This window comes from Scyliorhinus torazame, chromosome 8, assembly GCF_047496885.1.
Source record: "Scyliorhinus torazame isolate Kashiwa2021f chromosome 8, sScyTor2.1, whole genome shotgun sequence".
Classification (NCBI taxonomy): domain Eukaryota; kingdom Metazoa; phylum Chordata; class Chondrichthyes; order Carcharhiniformes; family Scyliorhinidae; genus Scyliorhinus; species Scyliorhinus torazame.
Window position 1 is genome coordinate 26,353,780 of NC_092714.1, and position 25,349 is coordinate 26,379,128.

General features: G+C 47.7%; 1 protein-coding gene across 1 annotated transcript in view; it reads right to left on the reverse strand.

Moving 5' to 3' along the window:
- bace2 (beta-secretase 2) overlaps positions 1-24,940 on the reverse strand; it is an 86,721-nt gene extending 61,781 nt beyond the window's left edge. The window contains 3 exon segments of the mRNA XM_072513214.1: positions 17,627-17,690; positions 17,693-17,714; positions 24,381-24,940. Of these exon segments, the coding sequence (XP_072369315.1) occupies positions 17,627-17,690; positions 17,693-17,714; positions 24,381-24,641 (347 nt within the window). The 5' untranslated portion in view covers positions 24,642-24,940.
- Between the last annotated feature and the right edge of the window lie 409 nt (positions 24,941-25,349).

Here is a 25,349-nt window from a genome sequence, read left to right on the forward strand (position 1 = left end):
AGCAACTGGTTAGTCAGTCTGGGTAGCTATAGCAGGATTAGCAGTAGTGTCGAACCAGAGTAATAGAAGTGTAAATACTTTAATAAACGTGTTGAGTTATCTCCATGTCTGAACCTTCCTTTGTCAAGTGCACCACAAGGAAGCCGCTTATGTTACTCCGATAACATAACAAATCAGTGTGGATCCCAAAGTTTGCTAAATAGACCTGGTAAGAGCAGGTTGCAACTTGGCGTAACTGTTTGGATAGCCGAAGGAGTCAATTGAAGAGATAGGTACCACTGCGCAATTTGCGTTACACCTTGATGCACCGCCCTACAAATGGCACAGAATAAATCCCCAACCATATTCCCTCAACCAAAGGAGGAGGAGAATGGGGATCTTGGCCTCACAGGGCAATTATTTCTGGCCCTACTAACTCATGCACCGGCTTCCAGGAAGAAACTCAATGCTGGAGCGGGGAGCAGAGTGCTTTGTGTAAAAGGTGCACAGAAGATGGACGACCCTCACACAGAGGCCATAGTCAATCACCATGTGCTGCCATAGGTCAGCGGGAGGGTAGCTAATCAGGAGGAACAGGTTGCTGTCCACGCACCAAGGAGAAGGGGGGGGGGGGTGGGGGGAGAAAAGGAAAGGTAGAGCATCCTGTCCAGATCTAGGGCAGACCTCAATATGACAGAGAACCAGTGTCAAAGGTGACGGAGGTCAAGGTGAGGTGGTGACAGAGATTTTCCGCATGATTCAGCAATACTCAAGAGCCACACTCCATCTACCCCATGTCCTGCCAGTGAAGATTGATGTGTTATGTACTCTGGGATAACACAGGCTGCAACTTGATGCAGCTTTGACCAAAAGATACTCCAGACTTTGAAGTAAGTTCAATGTGATTTATTGAACCATTAGAACAATTCTCTGTGAGTTCGACTCTCCTGCTAATCTTGCTCTAGTAACTCAGTCTAACCAGTCTGCTCGAAGCCACGTGATGCTTCTAATCTGCCCCTGTCCTACTCTCTAAGTGTCGCCTGTGGAAAGAGACAGAGCAGGTGTGCCCTGTCCTTATATATGGGTTGTGTAATGCCCCCTTGTGGTAGTGTCACCTGTGTGTGTCTTGACTGCCCATTGGTCATGTCCTATTCTGTGTGTTCATTAGCTGTATGTCTGCATGTCATACCGTCTCTGGTGCTCCCTCTAGTGTTTGCTTAGTCGTAGTGTATTTACATTAACCCCTTGTGTATTTACAGTGATGCATATCACCACAAAAGATTTTTTTTTAAATAAATAAATTTAGAGTACCCAATTCATTTTTTCCAATTAAGGGGCAATTTAGCGTGGCCAATCCACCTAGCCTGCATATCTTTAGGTTGTGGGGGCGAAACCCATGCAAACACGGGGAGAATGTGCAAACTCCACACAGGCAGTGACCCAGAGCCGGGATCGAACCTGCAGGGCTAACCCACTGTGCCACCGTGCTGCCCTATCACGGCAAAGATAACCGTCACTCTCAACTTCTATGCCTCAGGATCTTTCCGGTGATCATCAGAAGGCGGTCTGGTATATCCCATTCAGCAGCACAAGGCTGCAACTAATGCCCGATTTGTTTGTGGGGAAGCACATTAATTTCCCTATAGATTTTCTGTCTCAGATGCAGAGCACCGTGACCTTTGCCCAGGCTTCCCTCGTGTGCTATTGATCATGCCCACTTTGCCATAAAAGGTCTCAACTCAATCCGCAGACACTTGTGTCAACTGGAGTCATTTCAGTCATGGGTTTGTGACCATTGATCCAAAGTGCAGTGATATCATGGTTGTGTTGTAATTTACTGACTGACCACTAGGAGTCTCATTAGTATATAAGTGAATGTGGGAATCAGGTAACTTCAGACTGTCGAGTGAACTGGGAGAGAGGTAGATTGTGTATATTCATACTGTTATTCATCTGTTGTTTTGTATACATTTGACCCAGAGTTAAGGTTAACAAATCGTTTATAGCTTTAGCTACAAGTGTTCTTGTAATATAAATCAGGCCATCCGTCAAGAACATTACATGGTACCAGGGTTGGATGGTACTAAACACTGAGCAAAAAATATCCCATCATCGAGTGAAGCCATGGAGGTACTCAGCGATTTGAAGATTTTGCAGACTGCAAGAATGAACCACATGTAGTCGTTGAAGCCACCAAAGAGTTTCATATTTTATGGTAATGAGGACAGCAACTAGCATGTGTTTAAATAACAATTTAATCCGTTTCTTACTGCTGTAAATTTAGGAGATCAATCAAATTTGCGTAACGTACAGATGTTCCTAACAACGGCAGAGGCGCATTCTTGTAACATAAATGAGGCCATCCGACAAGAACATTACACAAAGGAGTCTCAATTATTTCACTCACCAACACAGATCCATGGTGGACTTCTGGGGGACAAATGCTACCCTCTTTGGAACTTGGCCAACGGCCTCCTTTGAGAAGCCACCAGACAGAGGGAGAGTGCAACTACAACAGCAGCCATATCGTCACAAGGTGCACCATCAAGAAAGTGATTTGAAAAAGTGCTCCAATCGCTCTGGTGAAAGCTCTGTAATATGACCCAGCAAGGGTGTGAAGAAAGGTTGTGCCGTGAGCCGCACACCATTGCACGGTGGTAGGGCCTACAAAATCAATGACACGCCATCAAGGGCAGAGCTCCTACCCCAGAGCATGAGGAAGATGAAGGAGATGATGGAGGAAGCCCCTGTCCATTCGGAAGATATTGAAACAGATGAGGTGGCCACCGATGGCTTCGCAGCTGGGTAAGATGGCCATGTAGCCTGAGCTACGCAGGAGCGATTATCTCCTCCTCAGGCAAGATTGATTCACCATGAGGTCCTCCCATATACCTGCAGTCAGCTGTTTTCTGGTGACATACTTCCACCTAAAGAACCTTGTACATGACTCCACAATTACTCATGGGACTGCTGAATCCACACAAGGGAGATAATAAACACCAATGGGTTGGGACTCATATGCCGGAGACCCTCACCATCATAACAATGGGCCTCATCACATCGTAAATACATTTGGTAACAAATCATTCACAATCTGCCCCCCACAACATGAACACCAATGACAGCAAATGAGGGACCCATGCCACTAAATAGTCCATAATTAAACAAACAATGCCCATAAAACAAAGTGACATCAGATTCAAACCCTACACATGCTCATAGGATTGTATATTGTAGCAAACATGCAGATAGGGTATTGTGCATGAGGAGCCCATAACCGTCCAATAACGGCGGTTTGAAATAGTTTCTGATGTAAAGAAGCAAGAGTGAACCCTCTCATTTCACCACCATCCCAATCGCCGGGTCAGTACCCGTTACTGTAAATCGGTGTGGTTTACTCACTGACAAGTCAGAAAGCAAAACAACTGAATAACACGGAGCAAGATTCCCTGCTCTTCCCGCCTTTGCGTTTAATGGAGGTCGGATAGTTAGAGCGCACACAACAAATAAACCAAACAGCAACGTTCATGACTCCAGCTTGGCAAGGAAAAAGTTCATCATGAAATTAACTCAAGGAAGTGGAGGAAAAACGTCTAAGCAAGTGTGGAAACAAGCTCAAAAAGCATTCATAAACCTACACCAAATCGGTCAAGATGGCAAGAACTTATAAAATGTACAATAGCCTTTAATAATAGCCCCTCACAGAACGACTGCCTCTTAAAGCCAAACTCCTCAGCAATGGCATTATCCCACACACTTGTTGCACCTTTCAAAAGGCTTCAAGTACTGAAAATATAAATTTGGCCGGTCCATTACATACCAATCGAGTGGGAGAGATTCGAACACATGATGCTCATTGGGCGTGATTGAACTGCCGTGAGCAGCCGGTGCTCGGCTCAGCGAGGCCTGCAATGTAATACAACATTAATTGGCCCACGTAACGAGACCCCACAGGCTTCTCGCCGCACAAATGAAGGGTCGCCACCTGATTCGTCAAGACTGCGCTTGCCAGCCCCCCGCTAACGAGGTCGAAAAGCACTTGCACAGCCGTCCCCGCCTAGTTCCCGGCATGTTGTCAAGACAGCCAGCCCCAAGGTTTGGAGAAGCGGACCTGGGGAAGCTCCTAGATGCAGTTGTGGCCAGGAGGGATCGTCTGTTCCCCGAGGGTCTTAGTGTCCATAGAGGTTAGGAGGGGTTATTGGGTTCCGGGGATAGGGTGGAAGTGTGAGGGCTTAAAGTGGGTCTGCAGACTCGATGGGCCGAATGGCCTCCTTCTGCACTGTATGTTCTATGTAGATCCTCCAGCCAATGTCTCCACCCCATCAGTGGTGGCCCCCTCCGCTGTTCCCCAGGCGGAGAGCTCAGAGGGTGCCACAATCGATGCATCACAGCCGTCATCCCCACCCTCCCCACCCTCTACCAGCTCAGAGACACTCACCTCGGGGGGGGGGGGGGCAACGTTAGCGATCAGACTTCTGGGGCACAATCTGGTGAGCACTACACAATCGCTGATATACATCAGGTGGTAGCAGGAACCCCTTGGCGAGACAGCAGTCGGAGGTCTGCTGGATCCCAGGACCCAGCAGGGTACCAGTCTGATGCTGAGCCCATGGAACATGCTATCCCGGAGCTGATGAAGACATTAAGGAGCAATTCAGAGGGCAATCTCAGCGTCACTCCAGCAGGTCCATAGCTGATAGGAGGAGTCCTAGAGCTTCGGGCACAGGAGATGGCGCCGGCAATGGGTGGCGCCGTAGCCAACACTACTAGGGTGGCGACCGCAGTAGAGAGCCTGGTCAGCAGCATTAGTAGAGGTGTCCAAAGCATGGCACAGTCTGTGACGGCCATGGCGGAGGGCCTCGGCACGATGTCGGGCTTGCTGGGGCGCTGAAGGGCATGTCCGGGCCTCAGGATGGGCATGGCAGAGGTACTGCGGAGCTTGTCCCAGTCGCAGGTGGACATTACCGAGGTACTGCAGAGCATGGTCCAATCACTGAGGAGCAGCATCTAGGGCATTGACACCATGGTGCAGGGGGGGGGGTGAGAAATGGGACACATGTTAGGTTACCACCATCGGGAAAGTGGGACAGTGGTGTACACATGGAGGAGAAACATGTACCCTCACCAGAACCAGTATGAAGCCTTTGGCTTTGTTCTGCGATGCGGGCCGACTTCTAATCCCGTGTCCCATCCTCCCCCACCAGATATGGCTCTCTTCCTCCCCCCGCACCTCCCCGCGCCCCACCCGACATGCCCTGTCTATGCACACACAGCCGCGGACATGTGCCCGGGGCTGGGGCCCCACCCCCTGGGTGATTGAAGGTTGGCTGCTGTGTCTGCGGTGCTGCCTCCCAGTGTTCAGGCACAGTGTCCCTGCATCAAGGTGGGATTGGGATGATAGGCAATGTGCCCCACATGCTACATGGCCTGCCCACCCAAGGGAATCCACTTGGGATGTGTGAACTGCTCACCGAACCACGATTGCCAATTCCCATTGGCAACAGCCTTCAGCCGCACGGCCAGAGACTTCCACGGTTAGCGGGGTTGTGGGCGTTTGTTGGGCAAACAGGAAGGGACAAGGGTTACCCTGGAACAGGAACATAGTCCAGAGGTTGGCATGGTCCAGAGGTTGGCATGGTCCAGAGGTTGGCATGGAGGACCCATGCACGGTTGACCCCCACCCCCCACCACCCCCAATCAGTGCTGCACCTCCCCGGTTCTTGGCCTCTTCGCTGGTCACCAGTGTCGTTGCGCTCTCCCTCGAATGAAACAAGTTTGTAGAATCACGCCCATTGTATCGCCTGTTAGCAAACACAGGCCTGCGAGGTGGGCAGCAAGGGATGGGAAAAATCCCAGCTCCATGAGCCCACCTCGGAGAAAGAAAAGTGGCTCTGGAAACACTATTTTTATTCCAGGGGTGGGGGGGGGTGGGGGGGGAAAAAGAGGAGGGCTGGAGTCGGGCCTGCCTGCAGGCTTTTCATAACGGAGGCGCAATATTTTTTTAAATGGCCATTTCTGGACACCAGGTCACCGGGAGGGAATGGGAGGCGAAAGATTTCGAAAGGCTGCGCGGGTGGGAGGAGATTTCATAACTGTTGTCATGTGAGAAAAAGCTATCAGCCGGTTATTAATGCTGCCAGAGATGGTCCAGCGTGAGCAATTTAGATTGTGAAATCTGCCAATGGCACATATGTAAGCAACAAGGATGCAGGGAGTGAGTCAAACACAATGAGACGATTAAAAATTGTTGTTGAACAAGTGCCAATCTAGGGCAGGATGGTATGTGAACAACAAACCTGGTGAACCACAATCTCAGTCAGAATCCATGACGGGAAGAGATGGCAAAGAAATGCAAGTCATTTCCTCACTGGGAAAGTGAAAAAGCAAAATTCAACAGAAGAGTTTGGAGCACGATCACAAGCTGAGATTAAATGCATTCCTGCAGATTTCATCACGACTTGCCCCCACTCATCAGCCAACACGTCCATCCTTGTGACGTACTGCCTTCTGGCACCAATTGGAAAGCAAAAAGACTCATTATCCAATTGGATGATGTTCCGACAGTCAGCCGGCTTCTCTTGCCCACCTTCTCCACCTTTCCATATCTTTGTATCTACTAAAGAAAAAATGACAACAAAATATGAGTGCCCCCATGATGCTTCTGCAGGTCTTGGAGATTGGTCTTCAATTCCTGGAGGCTTCAGGCCAATCCTGAAGGTTGGCAATCCGGCAACCATGTAAATGGTGGTATTTTGGCAGCTTCAGCTGGTCATGGCACTGTACAGCAAGTGAAAAAGTGAAAGGAATATTATACCAAAGAGCCCATCTCAGGACCATCCTCAATGCCCTTTTCACATCTCACATTTCCAAATATGGCCCAAACGTACCTTGGTCATAACCGTTAAAGCCAGAAGTGACTCCAAGAGAGCAGCCCAGCAGAGTCTTCCAAGCTCGAGAACAGAAGGACGTTTTGGGGGGTTCTCACACCCAAGCACAGTCCATCCAACCTACCTCCAGCGCCATCATCCGCTCAGCCCACACATCAGTCCGTGCACAACTCGAAACCAAAGTTTTCTTTGCCGCTTTGTGCAGAGCAAGAATCCTTACTTAGCCATGTGCTTTCTTCACGGCCATGGCAGAGTGTCTCAGGGGAGCATTGAGAGAGGTTCTCATGGAGTTGCAGCCTCCTGGTTCGGCGGCCAGAACCTGGAAATCCTGGTGCAGGAGGTGAAGGTCAGAGGGATACCGTCTATTCAGAAGGGAAAAGGAATCTCCCAGCTGTAGCCACGAGTGTTTGGCAGGCAATCACAGCTGTGGTCGAGTGCAGATAGATCTTGGATACCATGCGGGAAGCGGTTCCATGACGCGCTGTGCTCGGACAGGACGCATACCATTCCCTCTGGCACGGGTGCTGGCTGAGTAACACATCAGGTGGGACACAAATGTGCACATACTTCCCCTTCCACAAGGGGGAACAAATGGATATGATACTCTATCATACCCAAGCATTAATGGGGTATCATCTGAATGGCCACTGTGACACACCCACTTGATGAGATCCATCCCTGGATGTGGATTCAATGCCCGTCATTACTGGTTACTTGCAGAAGAGGGGAACTAGAGAAGTCCAAACGCAAAAGGTTATGGTCTGAACAGAGGAGGGGGTAGTGCATGAGCCAGAGGGTGGTGATTTGTTCAGTGGAGGAGAGGGCCACGCCAGAAAGTACAGGTGTGCTCAGTGACCAAGGCTCGCACTAATTACCTCATTGCCAGATTAGGTTGCTGCATGACCACTCCCCAGATCCAGAGCATGGCGGAAGAGATTCAGGAGTCGCTTTATTTCGGCATAGTCCTTGGATCAGGAGGTGCAGACATCTGGGGGAGTTCCAAAGCAATGGGTGCTCAAGCACTTGAGAAGTGGAATGGGTGAGGAGTTCATCTCGGGTGCTCAACCACATGAGCTCCAACCATCGTACGTTGGATAATCTCATGGAGAGTTACACGCAGCATCACTGAGCAGATGCAATAGTGTAACTCACTGCAAAGAGTGCAAGGCTCACTCAGTAATCTGCCGCAATCCATTCAGCGTATGAGCACTGAATTCTGTGGAATACAGGAGGAGCCATGCACTCCCAACAGGACATTCACTCTGGTGGCATAACACCTGCTGGAATGGGTAGTGCCACACTCCAGCAGGCCCCACCATCCAAGACTACAGAAAGCCAACCCAGGACTGAGGAAATTTCAGAGGATGATGGGGGAGGTGCAGTGAGCAGTTCTTGCACAAGCATCTTTCATAGTCTCCCTGGTCCCTCCTCCAGAGCCCTCAATAACACCTACTCCAGTGACCACAGCTGCCCCTGCAGAATTGCAGGTCCCGGAGTCTCAGGTGGGCCCCCCAATGGGTTGGTTGAACGAAGAGGCCGGCCACAGTGTTACTCAATGGTGAGCCTCCACTCAAGGCAAAACTGGACTGAGGTGGGTGCCACTGTGGGGCAGTGGTTAGCACTGCAACCGCAGGGCGCAGAGGACCCGGGTTCGATCCCAGCCCCGGGTCACTGTCCATGTGGAGTTTGCACATTCTCCCAGTGTCTGTGTGGGTCTCACCCCCACAACCCAAAGATGTGCAGGGTAGGTGGATTGAACACGCTAAATGGAAAAATTAAGGAATGAGTGGATGAGGTGGGACATTAGAATATTGGCGAGCAAGGCACCATGGCGACTCACTGATGGTTCACATATGGGGTCATGTCTCACATTGTAAAAGCAGAACTTTTCCATTGATTTATAGGGTGTATTTACAGTCAGAGGATGGATGTAATGGTCTTTACTTGCTGTGTGGTACATACAATAAACAGGTAAGTATAAAACTGCTATGCTTCTAACAGATCAATGAAGATAGCTGCCAGAAGTCTATTCTCGACTCGCGTGTTGCAAGGTGGTGGCCATGCATCTCCAGCGGAATTCAGGGTTCTCATTAATACTTTCATCGCTGACAGTTGTTCACCAGAGTGCGCAAGGTGTTGGTCCCCTTGAAAGATTGGGCTTCCATCCACTGGTATCTTTGAGGAGGTTGTGCCGAACACACTCAGAAGTGGCAGATCCGCCTGGTGTAGACTCACCCACTGAGCCGAGATGGAGGTGGGGACATTTCTGCAAATTCTCAGTGAACGCACAGGGCTGACATAAAAACAATTCCCTTGTCCTTCTAGGTGTTACAGGCCTTGGCCCGAGAAGAAACCGAGGTACGTTGATCATTGTGGACATCTAGTCCCACACCTCGTCTGGATTTAAACCACAAGTAGGTGAACGGTTCACCCTTAGCCTACACAGTTTCGAGTTGCAGCATTTCTGTTGGACATATCCGTATGTGCTGAGTCTCGGATACACTCTTGATGTAGGAGCCAAACTTCGTGACAGCCTTTAACATCTTTATCACGGAGATCAATCTCTCAAAACACACAAATCCAGGATTCCAGTGACATGGGATTTCAACCATTATAATGCCAAAGAGTCTCGACGACACTTTGGGACTGTCTCGCTTGTTGGGGAATGGGAATCTCCGGGAAGACGAGAAGCATCTATGTTCTCAAGGACACTTCGGGTACAGTGAGACCTACTGCAAACTGAGGCAGCCTGACTCCCAGACGTTTCCCCGAATAGAAAACTGTGTGGAATGTACTTGCTACACCATGTTGTTTGCACCATACACTTGCTGTCATGTATCTCAGTAATTGGGTAATGAATTCTCATCAGTATTTCAATTGCTGACAGCTCCATGGAAACTCCCTCTTCCTTTGACCGATGGTTTAATTTATTTTTTGGCTTTCTGTCACACAGCAAGACTAAAAATATGCTAGTAGCATTCTAACCTTCAAGTTTGATTTTGACCCTTCCTTGTACATACAACCACACCCCTAGGTGGGCTTAAAGTCATGGAAAACAGAAATCAAAATCAGAGCTTGCAGGCATGGCCAACAGGATTTTCTTTTGGTTCCTGCACATCCCAAGTTGCCCCCAGTGGGCCTTCTCCTCAAGTTATTGCAAACCCCCCCCCCCCCCCCCGCCCCACCGCCCCCACCACGCCCCAGGGTGACAGGATCCCTCAGGACCAAACCCCCCACGACATCACATACAAATCCTGCTCCCAATTCCCGGTCCTCGAGACATTTTCATTAGGATTGAGCAATTGTCCATCCCGGATGCCACAGGGACATACGACTTGGGAGCAGGAGTAGACCATTCAGCGTTTCGAGCCTGCTCTGCCATTCAATAAAATGGTCAGTCAGGTTGTGGCCTCGTCCCCCCCCCCCAATAACATTCATCTCTGCCTTGAACAAATTTAGACCTGACCTTCACGACATTCTGGGGAAGAGAGTTTTACACAGTGATGACCCGCAGAGAAAACAAATTCTCATTTTCTTCTTTTAATTAAAAAAAAGGGAGCTGTGTCCTCTCGCTCGAATCTTCCCCCACAAGTGGAACCATCTTCCTGGTATCCACCTCATCAACCCCTCACGATTTTATATGTTTCAATAAGGTCACCTCTCATTCTTCTAAACTCTAACATCCCAACTTGTTCAACCTTCCCTCACAAAATAATCCGCTCATCCCAGGAATGAGTCGACTGAACCTTCTCTGAACCTCTTCCAACCATGCTCCAGGAGTCAAATGGCCTTGGCCACACAGTGGGTACTTCTTGCCCATTCCAGTTGGAGCCCCGACATTTGCACACAAATAAGAGTTAAAATTGTGACCTGCGTTCATAATGTGTGTGTGTCTGCTACTAGAGTCGCTCATCAAACCCCACCTGCACAAGCTTGGATTCCCTTTTTCCCCCACGTGTACTTACTGACCTTGCAACGAATGTTTCCTGGGCACTCTGTACTCGTCCCTCCCTTGCTAAATCAGTGCTCTCATCCAATCACTGACACACACACCACGACTCCTAGTGTAGGACTCTGCACCCGCTTCGCTCTTCACTTCAGGCTCCTTCACCAGCAACATTATTGTACCCTCACTCACAAGTCCACAAAAACTTCTGACTTTCTGCTCATTCCAGTTTCCACTTAGGGCAGCATGGTGATGCAGTGGTTAGCACTGCTGCATCACGGCATCGCGGACCCAGGTTCAATCCCGGCTCCGGGTGTCTGTCCATGTGTTGTTTGCACATTCTCCCAGTGTCTGCGTGGGTTGCGCCCCCACTCCATGTGCCCCCACAACCCAAAGATGTGCAGGGTAGGTGCATTGGCCACGCTAAATTGCCCCTTAAATTGGAAAAGAAAGAATTGGGGCGGGATTCTGTGATCCTCAGGCTAAGTGTTGACGCTGTTGGAAACGGCGTCGCGTTTCCCGACGGCGTCAACACGGCCTCAGGATCAGCAATTCTGCCGCTGACAGGGGGCCAGCACGGCACTGGAGCGGTTCAGGCCATTCCAGCAGCTGATCCCGGCGTCAACTGGGCGCCGCGGGATCCGCGCACGTGCAGTGGCACCAGCGCCAACGTGCGCAGTGGCTTCCTTCAACGAGTCGGCCCCGACGCAACATGGCGCAGGGCTACAGGGGCCGGCGCGGAAGAAAGGAGGCCGACAGCCAGAGAGGCCGGCCCGCCGATCAGTGGGCTCCGATCGCAAGCCAGGCCACAACGGAGTCGCCCCTCCCCCACCCCCAGCGTCGGACGCGCCTCCCCCCCCCACACAGGCCGCCCCCGACCCTTCCACGCCGAGTTCCCGCCGGCTGAGAGCAGGTGTGGAAAGCGCCGGCGGGACCCGGCTTTTTTAGGACAGCCGCTCGGCCCATCCCGGGCAGAGAATTGGCGGGCTAGCCGTGTAGAATGGCCCTCGACCGGCGGCGTGTTAACCATGCCGGCGCCAATGGCGCCGATTCTCCGCTCTGCGGAGAATCACGTGCCGGTGTGGCGCGATTCGTGCCGGTCGCGGGGATTCTCCGACCCGGCCCCAGGCGGAGAGAATCCCGCCCTGGGTACTCAAAATGTATTTTTTAAATATTTATCTTCCTCCACACTGCCCATTCCACCATTGCCATCTTGCTGCACCTTTCTGAACTCCCAAAACTACATTAAGCCTTTCTCCATTCACAATGTTTCTTTCCTTCCCCAGTTTGGAATTGGGAGCAATCATTCCTCATCAGGTGTCTCACACGCAAAACATACTGGATTTGCCACTCCACAAATCACTGTATTTCCTGGTACAATGGGTTCGGCTCTGCAGGCAGGTGGCCGCCAGCCAGAGAATCTTGTACAAGAATTTTGATGGACTTTGAAAATAAAATAAACAACATTCTACTTCCCGATGACTATTTATTCAACCATCACTCTGCACTTTGGAACTGGTCATGCTGCTACTAACCCCATCGTCATCAAGATGAAGTGAAACAAACACACAAAACAGAAGGGGAGACGCATAATCCGGAGAGAAGGTAAGAGAAGGTTCTTGGCTAGCATGGCCGTCTCCCTTCTTTCAAAGAAACATCCTCCATGAGGCATCAATTTGTATACCTCTGAAGTGTTCACTTCAATACTCGCTGAAGCCCAGTCGGAGTGATTATTATTATTATTATTATTATTATTATTATTATATGGAGGGACAGATTTTAAAGTCAAGATCACAAGGGGTGGAAATTTAAAAAAATAATCAGGAAGCATATTTTTCTCTACACAATGGGTAGGAATCGGGAATTCTCTCACACAAAAGATGGGAATGCGGGACAAATGGAACTGTCAAGACAGAGATCCATAGGGCGGAATTCTCCCATCCACCACCCGCTGCTCTCCACCAGCGGGATTGGTGGCAGGCAGGAGCAGACAATCCAGTGGGAGCTAAAAGTCAGAAACCCACAGGATCAAAACAGTTCGCAATCCCCCCCCCCCCCATCCAATGGCATGTTGGTTCTCCCACTGCCTGGTGCCGTGAACACCGCTTACATCTCATGAACGCTCATTAAAACAGAGATCACAGATTTTACAGTGCAGGAGGCCATTTGGCCCATCGAGTCTGCACCGGCCCTTGCAAAGAGCACCCTACCCATGCCCGCACCTCCACCCTATCCCCATAACCCAGTAACCCCACCTAACCTTTTTGGACTCCATAAAGAGGCAATTTATCATGGCCAATCCACCTAACCTGCCCATCCTTGGACTGTGGGAGGAAACCGGAGCACCCGGAGCAAACTCAAGCAAACACGGGGAGAACATGGGTCGTTGAAATCTCGTCAGGCCTTCCAATCAGGTCAGCGGGAAATCACGTCAATGGCACACCTGTTTGACGGAGAGAGTGACATGCGCAAGGCAGACCTCAGTTCGCTAGAGGCTGCAGCGAATGCAAAGTAGCCTACCTGCCATCGCATTGCGCCACTCCTGCTGTATGCTGAATGCTGTGGCAGACTTGTTTGTGACCCCAGTGCCTTAGCAAATAGCTCTGTGCTGCAGGGTTCATGGACCCTTCACTTCAACTGGCCAAAGTTCAACTGGGGATGGGGGAGAGACAAGGGTGGGGATGCTAATGAATACCAGGGCTGAGGGGGCAATGTGGATGGAGGACAAAAGGGAGGGGGAAGGAAGTTATATCCCAACAAAACTGCACAAAACACTCGCATAGGGGGTTAAAGGGATACCACACCATCTACTGGAAGGGGATGTAGGGAGACTTCAGATGGAGTGGGTAGAGGTCCAAGTGGGGCATGGGTGCCTCACAGGTGATGGGCTCGGGAAGAGGGTGGTTGAGTCAAGATACAGTCTATTTCTTGAGCCTGCTAGCCTTTTGCCTTTAGATTCATGGTCTTGAAGACACATCAGCTCGAATGAGTGTGCTGGACTGGGGTTGACATATAGCACCCGGACATTTGAACCTGCAAGCTGACGGCGGGCGGTTGGACGAGCTGTTGGCCCGTCAGGTGGTTGAGGGAAAATCGCCTGTGCATGATTAATAAGCTTCCAAGCGAAGAATCTGGTGTAGTCATCTTTCCCTATATTGGAATAGTGAGAACACTTCAACAAGCCTTTAATTGGCTGTGAAATACTTTGGGATATCCATAGGTTCAGAAAGGGCCTTCATAACTTCATAAGGAAGAGTCTTGAAGAACAATACATTGACATTTAGAAAATAGACTAATATGGCCTTTCCTCCCCAACATGCGATTCCATATGTACAGCTGGATGGCAATTTCTTTAAACACTTTCTTTACCGAGATTATGAGCTGAAACTTTGATCGTTATAGATGGCACATTTGGATTTATTGTCACGCGTACCGAAGTACAGTGAAAAGTATTGTTCTGCGTCCAATCCAGACAGATCGTTCCATACATGAAAAAAACATAGGACATGCGATAAATACACAATGTAAATACACAGACACAGGCATCGGGTGAAGTATACTGAGTGTAGTACTACTCGGTAAAGAGGATGTGTGGAGAAATCGGTTCAGTCCATAAGAGGATCATTCAGGAGTCTGGTAACAAGGGGTAGAAGCTGCTTTTGAACCCGTTAGTAGATTTCCTCAAACTTTTGTATCTCCTAACATTTGGGTTAGTATGCCCAATTGAATAAATAACAGTATATTACTTACTGGAGCCAATTCCCAATCTGGAACACGGTCTCCTGCCCATTTCCCACAAGTGGAAAATAACATAAGTCAGTCAAAATTAAACATAACATTGCATCTTTAAAAGTAGTAAAATGCTGCTATATAACCAGACCCCCCCCCCCAATTAAGGGGCAATTTAGCATGGCTAATCCATCTATCATGCACATCTTTTGGTTGGGGGATGAGGCGCACACAGACACAGGGAGAATGTGTAAACTCTACACAGACAGTGATCCGGGGCCGGTATCCAACCCGGGTCCTCAGCACCGTGAGGCAGCAGTGCTAACCACTGCGCCACCGTGCCGCCTGATAACCAGACAAATTAATCTACTTGACCCTACTTACTTATGGTTGAAATACAACAGAAACAGAAGGATCACTGTCAATCCCTACAGTGCAGACAGAAGCCATTTGGCCCATCGAGTCTGCACCCACGCTCTGAAGGAGCACTCCACCCTGACCCACCCACCGGCAACCCCATATTCCCACCTAACCTTTAGACGCTAAGGGGCAATTAATCATGGCCAATCCACCTAACCTGCACATCTTTCGGCTGTGGGAAGAGAACGGGGCACGCAGAGGAAACCCACACAGGCACAGGGAGAACGTGCAGACTCCGCACAGTCACCCAAGGTGGAAATTGAACCTGGATGCCTGGTGTCGTGAGGCAGCAGTGCTAACCACCGTGCTGCAATCAAAATTATGGAATACACAAGCCATTTTCTCCACCCAGTAATGTTTGGGAAACAGATGCTGGTCCAAGTCGAGGCAAATCCTCAGTGAAGTAGGAATGAAGACATGGGCTAGCTGGTGAGTTTTAAATGCATCTTTACCTTTTGAGCAAACAGGCACATCTTTTGAAAGGTCACAATGCAGAGAACCACAAGTTAAATGGTCCAGGAAACATTCATCTTGGGAATTCTCACACATTCCTAGTACACTGATTCAAGATTCTTGACAAAATTACTTTTTAAAGCTGCTGATAGCAATTCACATATATTAAACATCTCAAATAGTCCAGTATCGAAAAGTAATTTTGACATAATTATAGGAAGTAGGCCATTCAGCCCCTCGAGCCCATCCTGCCATTCCGTGAAACCATGGCTGGTCTGTGGCCTAACCCCATTTACCTTGACCCATATCCTTTTGTATCTTTGCTCACAAAAAAAACCTATCATCTCAGATTTAAAATTATCAACTGTTCTAGCTTCAACTAGGAGAAGGTTCCAAATCTCTACCACTCTTTGCGTGAAGATGTTTCAGCACCTAGACATTTGATACTTTCCCATACCCACATCCGGGGAGTCAGTCTCAGATCTGTCTTTACTACTTAGCTTACAGCCATTTTCAAAATTATGTGAAACGAAGAGAAAATTACTCCTCTGGATCACAAAGATGAATTAGCTACAACAAATACAAAGCTGGCAGGAGAATTACCTAAACATTCAGATTATTCCCTTCCACGCAGATAACACTGATCAAACGAGCAACCATCAAGGCCTCCACGTGACGCATTTAAATTCAGAAATCCAGACAAACGTGCAGCAGCATTTCAAATAATGCAACTTTTAAAACAAAAACTTTATTGCTGCCCAAATAATGAATTCATACAAATGTCACGCCAGCGAATAATCCAAGCCTGCCTGTAATTCCCAACAACCTGTTCCATTATTGATTTTCCACATCTGTAATAGAAACTGTGCGTAATCCAACAGAGCGAAGTGAAAATTACACACACCAAAATATTGCCTTTGAAGGAATCACAGGATATGGGGATAGGGAAGAGAGCAGAGCGGAGGCAGATGATCGGCCATGAATTGACAGGAGGGTCAAGGGGCCATATGGCATACTCATGCTCCTCTTTATGTTCCTGTCTACACGCCAGTCATATGTTCCCGTCTCCACGCATTTATTGCTCATCCTCAATTGCCCTTGAGGTGGTGGTAATGGCGGAGAACTGTCTGCTTAAACAGCTCATGTGATGTAGGTACAAACACTGCTGTTCGGGAGGGTGTCCTAGAATTTTGACCCAGCGGCAGTGAAGGAATAACAATATATTTCCGGGGCAGGATGGTGTGTGGCTTCGATTGGGATTACCAGGTCATGGTTTTCCACTGGTTTATTGTCTTTTTTCATTTGGATGGTAGCGGTCACAGGTTTGGAAAGTGCTGCCAAAGGAGCTTAGGCACATTTGATACGTCAGCCTTGGCCCAATAGTAGCACTCACCTCTGACTCCAAGATGCACGTTCAAACCTTACTCCAGAGAGTTGAGCACATAATCTCGGCTGACGCTTCAGCATAGCACTGAAGGAGTCCCACTTTGTTGAACACGTCATCTTCACAACGGTACATTAGACCAGGTGAACATAAAAAATTTCACAACATATTTTAAGAATCAGGGAGGGGTTCTGCTGGTGTCCTGGCCAACATTTTTCCCTTGCGCACCATGCACGGATTAACCGGTTATGGGAACTTGCTGTGTACACACGGACTTTTGTCTTTTCCTACATACCAATCACTTCACTTTTGAAAGTGGTCATGAGCTGCTTTGGGATATCCCGAGACTATGAAAGATTGAGATAATTGCCAGTTTGTTCAAACCCCACCCATTAGGTTCTTTTTCAGCCTAGAGACATTTGGGCCATGGCCCTTCAATGTGACTAGTGTAAAAATAGAAACATTTCCACAATAAGACCTTTAAAATCAGTATGATATGCTTCTCCAACAAGATTCCTGGTAACCAATTTATCCTGTAATACCATCAAAATACTGGCAATCGGAAATGCAAACATAGAACATTACAGCGCAGTACAGGCCCTTCGGCCCTCGATGTTGCGTTGACCTGTGAAACCAACAGAAAAGTTCTGGGAATACTCAGCTGGTCTGGTAGCATCTGTGGGGAATGAAACAAGGGGAGTTAATGTTTTGCGCCCATATGGCTTCTGAAGCAGTCATTTCAACTCAAAACGTTTGCGTTAACTTTTTCTGCTAGTCTAAACTCCCTCCCCCATGTAGTGTTTTACTTGTTAATGTCTGAATACTCACAATTCTGGTTTAAAGTAGGTCTTCACATTACCATATGGTGCACCGGCCACTGCAAAGTTACTGCTCCTGTATCAACCAGTATATTCATCTGCAAGTGAAGGAGAGATGGCAAATCATTACAAAGCAATGTAATCGTTCAAAAAAGAGAGAGGGGGGGGGGGGGGGGGGGGGGGGGGGGGGGGGGGGGGGGGGGGGGGGGGGGGGAGGTGTGGAGAAAGCAAGGAATGGGCTCACACTGGTCGAGATGCAAGATTTATTGCCATCTTGAGAAGAGACCAGAAAGTTGGAGGGGTAAGAAAAAACACACACTTCGAGGGCAGAGGAAGGTTTTAAAGCCCCTCTGTCCCAGTACAATCAGGAACGAGGATGTCAATTATTATTATTATTTTTTTTTAAAATGGCAAAGTTGTAACTCATCCATGAACGCTCCTATTGGTTTAGCCAGGGTGACTGTGGGTCAGCAACTAACCCACTCCAGGTGGATCGGTAATTATAATATTTAAATGAGGTGGCACACCTCAGATTTTAGCAGTCAGGCGTATTAAACAGACAGGGGCAACTATCGAGGCTGTTAGCACAGGGCTAAATCGCTGGCTTTGAAAGCAGACCAAGGCAGGCCAGCAGCACGGTTCAATTCCCGTAACAGCCTTCCCAAACAGGCGCCGGAATGTGGCGACTAGGGGCTTTTCACAGTAACTTCATTTGAAGCCTACTTGTGACAATAAGCGATTTTCATTTCATTTCAATTTCCATTTCATTTCATATTGGTAGGCGGGAACGACCAGATTCAGCGGTTATTGAGTCAGGAGGAATGACGCCGTCATCACCTTCTCACCCCCTTTCCAGAAACAGCCCATCTCGACCTGGGTCGCTCGCCCGCACCCTCCCTCCGTGAGCTACCGTCACCTGCACAGCACCCACACCTCAAATCCCTCCCAAGAAGCTGGCAAGGTGACCAGTGGAGAAATATAGGCAAGAGTCACAGTCACTGGAGGGGAGGGGCGGGGAAAGGAGCAGAAGTGAGATGCCGTGGACGAGGCGGAGATGTTTAAAACATGGATCAGGGAGCAAATTAATTGCCCTTCGTGGTTTTAAATTCTCTTTTTGTCGAGTCCTTTTTGTTTGCTTTCAGTCATTGTTTCACTGGCTGCTGTTGGATCTTCTGCTCAGGGCTTCATTTGACCATATCCAGGCTGGTGTTTTAAAGATTGATACAGGCCAATAGGCCAATCAGTCCATTGACCCCCCCATGCTTATTTTTTTATCTTCAGGTATCCAGTTTATTTTAAACTCTGCAAGCGAGTTCTCATCTTGCTCCCTCTCTCCCCAGATTCCCATCAGGAGATCATGCTGTGGGAAGAATGTGCCACAAATTTGTTTGACCTCCCTAATCCTGTGGTCACCAGCAACAGACTGAGGAACCTCGACAGACTCGGAGGAACCTCAAACAGCAGCAAATGTAGGAATTCAGACAGATATTGCAGGAGGACGGGCACCCATGAAACGGTTTCTACGAGAGGTCAGCATTTTTCAGACATGGTTCAATTGGTAGCACTCTCGATTTGGAGTTGTGGATAGGTATGGAGTTAGGGGTGGTTTACAAGTCCCACTCCAGAGACTCAAGCACAGAATCTCAGCAGACATTCACCGGTCCAGCACTGTAGTAATGCTGCAGTGTCAAAAAGGGCCATCTTTCAGATGAGGCACTGAATTGAGGCCCTCTCTATCGGGCACAAATGAGCAAATGGTACTATTCAAAAATAAATCAGTGTCCTGGACAACATGCATCGCTCAAATCAACAGCACTACAACCACGGGTTATTATATTATTGTTTGGGAGAGCCTGCTGGGTTCAATACCTTTACTGCAATTGTATAGGGTATTGGTGAGGCCACACCTGGAGTAGTGTGTGCAGTTTTGGTGTCCTTATCTGAGGAAGGATGTTCTTGCTATGGAGGGAGTGTAATGAATGTTTACCAGGCTCATTCTTGGGATGGCGGGACTGTCATATGAGGAGAGACTAAGTCGGTTAGGGTTATATTAATTGGAGTTTAGAAGAGTGAGAGGGGATCTCATCGAAACTTACAAAATTCTAACAAGATTAGACAGGGTAGATTCGGAAAGAATGTTCCCGATGGTGTGATAGTCCTGAGCCAGGGGTGATTGTTTGAGGATAAGGGGTAAACCTTTTAGGACGGAGTCGAGGAGTAATTTCTTCACCCAGAGAGTGGTGAATCTGTGGAATTCACTACCGTACCAGTGTACAAAAAAAAAAACTACTTTTACCGGCTAGCCTTCAAGAATTGTGGTCCTTGGCCAATTAGCCCGGATTCCACAAAGCACCAAAAAGCTCCGACCCAGAACAATCAGACACACAGCTGGTGAGTCAGATAATAGCTCTTTTTTTCTTTGCAAAATACTGCTATTCTTTTTGCTTCTGGAATTGCTTTTGCCAGCAATAATTCCATCAGGAGGCGGCAAAGACAAGAGACGGGTCTGTGAAGCACATTGTTAGAATCCGAGTCACATGGGGAAAACACCCACAGTCAGCACTCTGGGTCACATGGAACCATGTGAGGTACCCTGGGGCCCTGAAGTCTAGCTTTCACGCAGAGAAAGATGATGCATTTAAGGTGGAATTGCAGCCTAGAAATCTTAATTCAGGCATGTGTGTCAAGGGATACAGATACAATGCAGATCATACTTCGATTTAACCAAGTTTCCGCCTTGTTGTTCATGGTGAATCAGAGACACTGACTCGTCTCATATGATAACGTTCACATGATTAGGCAAAGGAATCATTTGGCTACAGTTAAAGCTTATTTAATTCAAGAACTTTAATTCATACGTCGTGCTTTCAATGCTGCCCAAGGTGGTTCACAAACTGTGCCACATGCAAGGAGACATTAGGATCGGGAAAGATGGAGATTAACAAGCAATCTTAAAAGTCAGAGAAAGAGATGGAGGCGTGGAAAAATTTAAATCAAGTTCAGGCTTAGAGCAGGTTGGAGGAATCACTGATGGATCTATAATTGCTTCATCCTTTTGAAAATGTGGACTACACTCGTCCACTTCCAATCAACTGACACCTCTTCTAAAATCATTACCTCAATTCTTCACCCTAGTCTTCGTCAACTACTAAATACCATCTATTCAGAATCTTTTGTTTCTTTTGAGAACTTTATTGCTTCATTGCAATTCTGTGAAGTGTCTAGGGGAGATGTTGCATGCTTCTATAATGGCCTGCCTGGTTTACATTTGAAGATAATAATTATATTATATTATAATTATTATATTATTATTCAATTTACTTGGGCTGCCTCTCACAATGGCACGATACTGGGATAATTTGTTCAGATACATAGAACCCCTACAGTGCAGAAGGAGGCCATTCAGTCTGCACCGTCCCGTGGAAAGAGCAACCTACCTAGGACCAAATCCCCATCCTATCCCTGTAACCCAGTAACTACACCAAATCTTATCTTCATTATTGTCACAAGTAGGCATACATTAACACTGCAATGAAGTTACTGTGAAAATCCCCTAGTCACCACATTCTGGTACCTATTCAGGTACACAGAGGGAGAATTCAGAATGTCCAATTCACCTAACAAGCACGTCTTTTGGGCCTTCTGGAAGGGAACCGGAGCGCCCAGCGGAAGCCCACGCAGACACTGGGAGAACGTGCAGACTCCACACAGATAGTGACCCAAGCGGGAATCAAACCTGGGACTGGCCCTGTGAAGCAACAGTGCTAACTACTGTGCTACTGTGCACTAAGGGGCAATTTAGCATGGCCAATCCACCTAACCTGTACAGCTTCGGATTGTGGGAGGAAACCCACGCAGACACGGGGAGAAAGTGCAAACTCCACACAGTCACCCAAAGTCAGGATTGAACTCATTTCCCTGGTGCTGTGAGGGAGCAGTGCTATCCCCTGTGCCGCCCTGCAAGGCAAAGGTCAGCAGGAATATTGACTTTGTATTCATCATCAGTTCTAAATTTGTTCATATTTTTACCCAGTAAGTCTCTCCCTCCAATCGCTGCAAGGTTCAGAAATATTGCTTCTCTGTTAATCAATTGTGGGTCATGTTTGTTCAGTTTTAGTTAATTGGTTTGGGTGTGCATTTCTGCTGCATTTTCAGCAATACACCTTAAAAAAGTATCCCACCCTCCTATGATTGTCAAGGAATAGTGCTGAAAATACATCCCACTAATCCTTTACCAGATCATTAAACAACTTCTGCCAGATTATTTGCATTAGTCATCCCTCAATCAGCTATTTACATTTATAATTCATCAGCACCAGCTTCTCATAAAGTCCCCCGCCCAGGGCAAAAATATTACAAAGGAATAGGAAAAGAGGATCCAGCTTGATTTTTCCTACCTTTCCTGAGCAATCCGTTCAGCACACAATTAGTTAGAATCTAAGTGCAGCCGAAACTGAACAAATCGCTTAAATTTGAACTCTTATTTTTTTTCCCCCAGATTCTGCCAATCCTACAACTTCATAATTTTGGCTAACGTTTTAGTGAAAGTCTATTTTGAGTTGAGATGGAGAAAAAAAAAATCTCTATGCACTGAAATAATAGTTTTGAAATGCGATTGGTGTCTCATTGTTCACGAGTAGAATGTCACCAATATTAAACAAGGATATTCCAGTGTTGCAACAACTGACGTGTCAAAAAAAACCATGCTGCTCATTTGTTAATATAACACAGTTGCTTGTAGTTTAGAATGTCAACTCGCTTTATTTTAAAAAGTGTGCTACCCATCATAAATGGACAGATTTGCGAGTCTGCTTTTCTTAAGAATCATTCACACTTTTCACATGTGACATCCCACACTAAATGGCAGATTTATATAGGGCGGATTACATTATCACAACCGCCAACACATTGCAGGCAGGGTGAAGCAGAACATGGGAGTTCCATTGATATGAGTTAGCATGGTCAGTGGAGCAGGTACAAGGATAGCCAAAAAGATAATACTTTAAAATGATTTTTGGGAGAAGGGGCAAGCTGAATTTCCCAGGCAGGAGACTGGCCAAGTCATCATATCATTATGGGCTACACCACGGCATCAGTGGTTAGCACTGTTGATTCACAGCGCCAGGGATTCGATTGCCGGCTTGGGTCACTGCCTTTGTGGAGTCTGCACATTCGTGTGCCTGTGTGAGTTTCCTCCGGGTGCTCCGGTTTCCTCCCACAAGTCCCGAAAGACGTGCTCGTTAGGTGAATTGGACATTCTGAATTCTCTCTGTGTACCTGAACAGGCGTGGCGACTAGGGGATTCTCACAATAACTTAACTGCAGTGTTAATGTAAGCCTACTTGTGACATTAATAAAGATTATTATAGGCTACACACTGCCTAGTACAGAGCCCCAGGGCCCAGACTAAAACACAAATCAAAACTCTCAACAATTGACCTGCAGCCAACAGATGGCACACTCCCTAATGCAGCATAGAGGTGAATATCCCAGAGGACAGTTCTTTCCAAATCTCCCAGACCCACACAAATCTAAGCAGAACAAACCAGGAAATGTAGAAAAATACAGGACTAGATTTTGCTGGATTGAGGCATCTCGTATTGTTAGATAAACCTGAACATGCCTAAAAAAGTCTATCCGTTTCTTTATTTTGCCCAGAAATGTTGCCGAAGAGAGAGCTGATAATAGCCACCAGAAGTCATGGTGAACCAATGAAGCAACTTCATCTCCTTAACCACTTAACCAGTGAGAATTGAGAAATAAACAGAGGAAGGGCTGAGGGTGAGAAAGGAGAGCAGATTAATTCAGAGATTGGGAGGAAATGAAAAGAAAATGAAGTTTGGCGATTTTTAAACATCCCCGGAAACTATTCAGAGAAAGGAATGAACCTCCACACCTGATTGTTCACTTTCTGGGCAAGATAGGTCATTAACAAATCACATATATAGTAGTAGGAGGTGGCACAGTGGTTACCCCTGCTGCCACAGTGCCAAGGGTCCAGGTTTAATTTCGGCCTTGGGTGAGTGACTCTGTGAAATCTGCATTCTCCCAGTGTCTGCGGGGGTTTTCTCCGAGCGCTCCGGTTCCCTCCCACAGTCCAAAGATGTGCGGGTTAGCTGGACTGGCCATGATAAATTGCCCCAAAGTGTCCAAAAGGTTAGGTGGCGTTACAGGAATGGGATCAGGGCACGGGCTTCGGCAGGCTTCTCTTTCCAAGGGCCGGTGCAGACTCGATGGGCTGAATGGCCTCCTTCTGCACTTTAGAGATTCTAAGTTTCTACGGCATTAAAAGATGCACCACTATTAATGACCAAACATAACTGTGGCGAGTTTAGTGGCAAATTAAGGTGCAAAAGCAGCAGCCAGCCGGGGGTAGCTACCTGTGGAGGCAGGGCAGACCAAGTGGCCCCCCTTCTGTACCCGCACATTTGTGATTCTGAGTCTAATTAGCAAATGGTGCAGAAACCACCACCAATTTGTGGCACTTCACAATCCATGGGCTGGGGGAAGAGACCACTGCCTGTTGACTGGTTGGGGTATAAAATCTGCATTTGGGATTACCAGCATCTGGTCCAATAAATGCAACTAGCCCAAAAAGCAGAAATTGGACAGTGTGTATAGGAGAGCTCAAGAGGGTTAAACACATTTTGCCACTCTAATCATCAGCACAAATTGAGCAACTTTTGTGCTCTTGCAAAGAAAACGTTCTTTCAAAAACAACCCCCTTTAAAACGAGCAAAAGAAAACAAAACAGCATTTCTCACCTTCTGTGTCGGCGTGCCGATGAGCATTTCCAGATAGTAGCCTCTGCCGATATCTCCCTTCAGGTTGTTGAGCATGTTTAGGAAACTGACAGTCCCGGCAGGCTGCGAGGCGAGGGCCATGCCCCCCGCCACTGCGCTCCGCTTGTCCAGCAGCAACTCTGCCGAGCCGCTGTAAGAGGAGATCTTCAGGGGGAGAAGAATATAGGCTGGGCAAACCCCAGCCACCCACAGGAACAACAGCAACCTTGCAAAGAGCTCCATTTCAGCCCCCTCCTAAAACCTCTCAAACAAACCCACCCCAGTCCCCGTTCACCCTGCAGGAGTTAAACCCTCTGCGCCGCCCAATTTTACTTTTGCTATCTCATATTGATATTCCGGGTTATTGAAATTAACTCATTGTGGCTTTTTCTTCCTCCTCCCTCCCAAATATATATATTTAAAAATAACTTTAACCTACTTTAAAACAAAACAAGACGCAAACTGCCCAGTTAAAACGTCCAAGAGGAGCACTTCTGAAACATGCCGCAGGAAACTTCCCCAAACTTCACTTTAAACGGATGTGACGAGCAGCTGGAATGGGAAACTTTTTGCGATACTGTGCATGTTGGACAGACCCCTAGTGGAGACAGTGGGACCAGGGCTGCTGGCTGCCTTTAACTTGCAAAAAGGTTTATCTCTCTCTCTCTCTCTCTCCCTGCCGGTGAAAGAGGGAAACATTTGGATCACATGTTAATCGGTAATTCTGGACCCTGGGCTGAATAAGAAAGCAGGCGAGTCAGTCATCTGTAGACCAGGAAGACTGGGAGAGATTCTATGATGCTCTGAAATCTGTCCAGTCCAATTGCCAATACTTGGTGTCAATGGGTTAACACTGCTCAGTGAAAAGCCCAAATTCTAGAAAGGCGGGCACAGCACTTTTTAAATAAATGTTTTTATTAAGGCATTTATATATATTATATGTATATACAC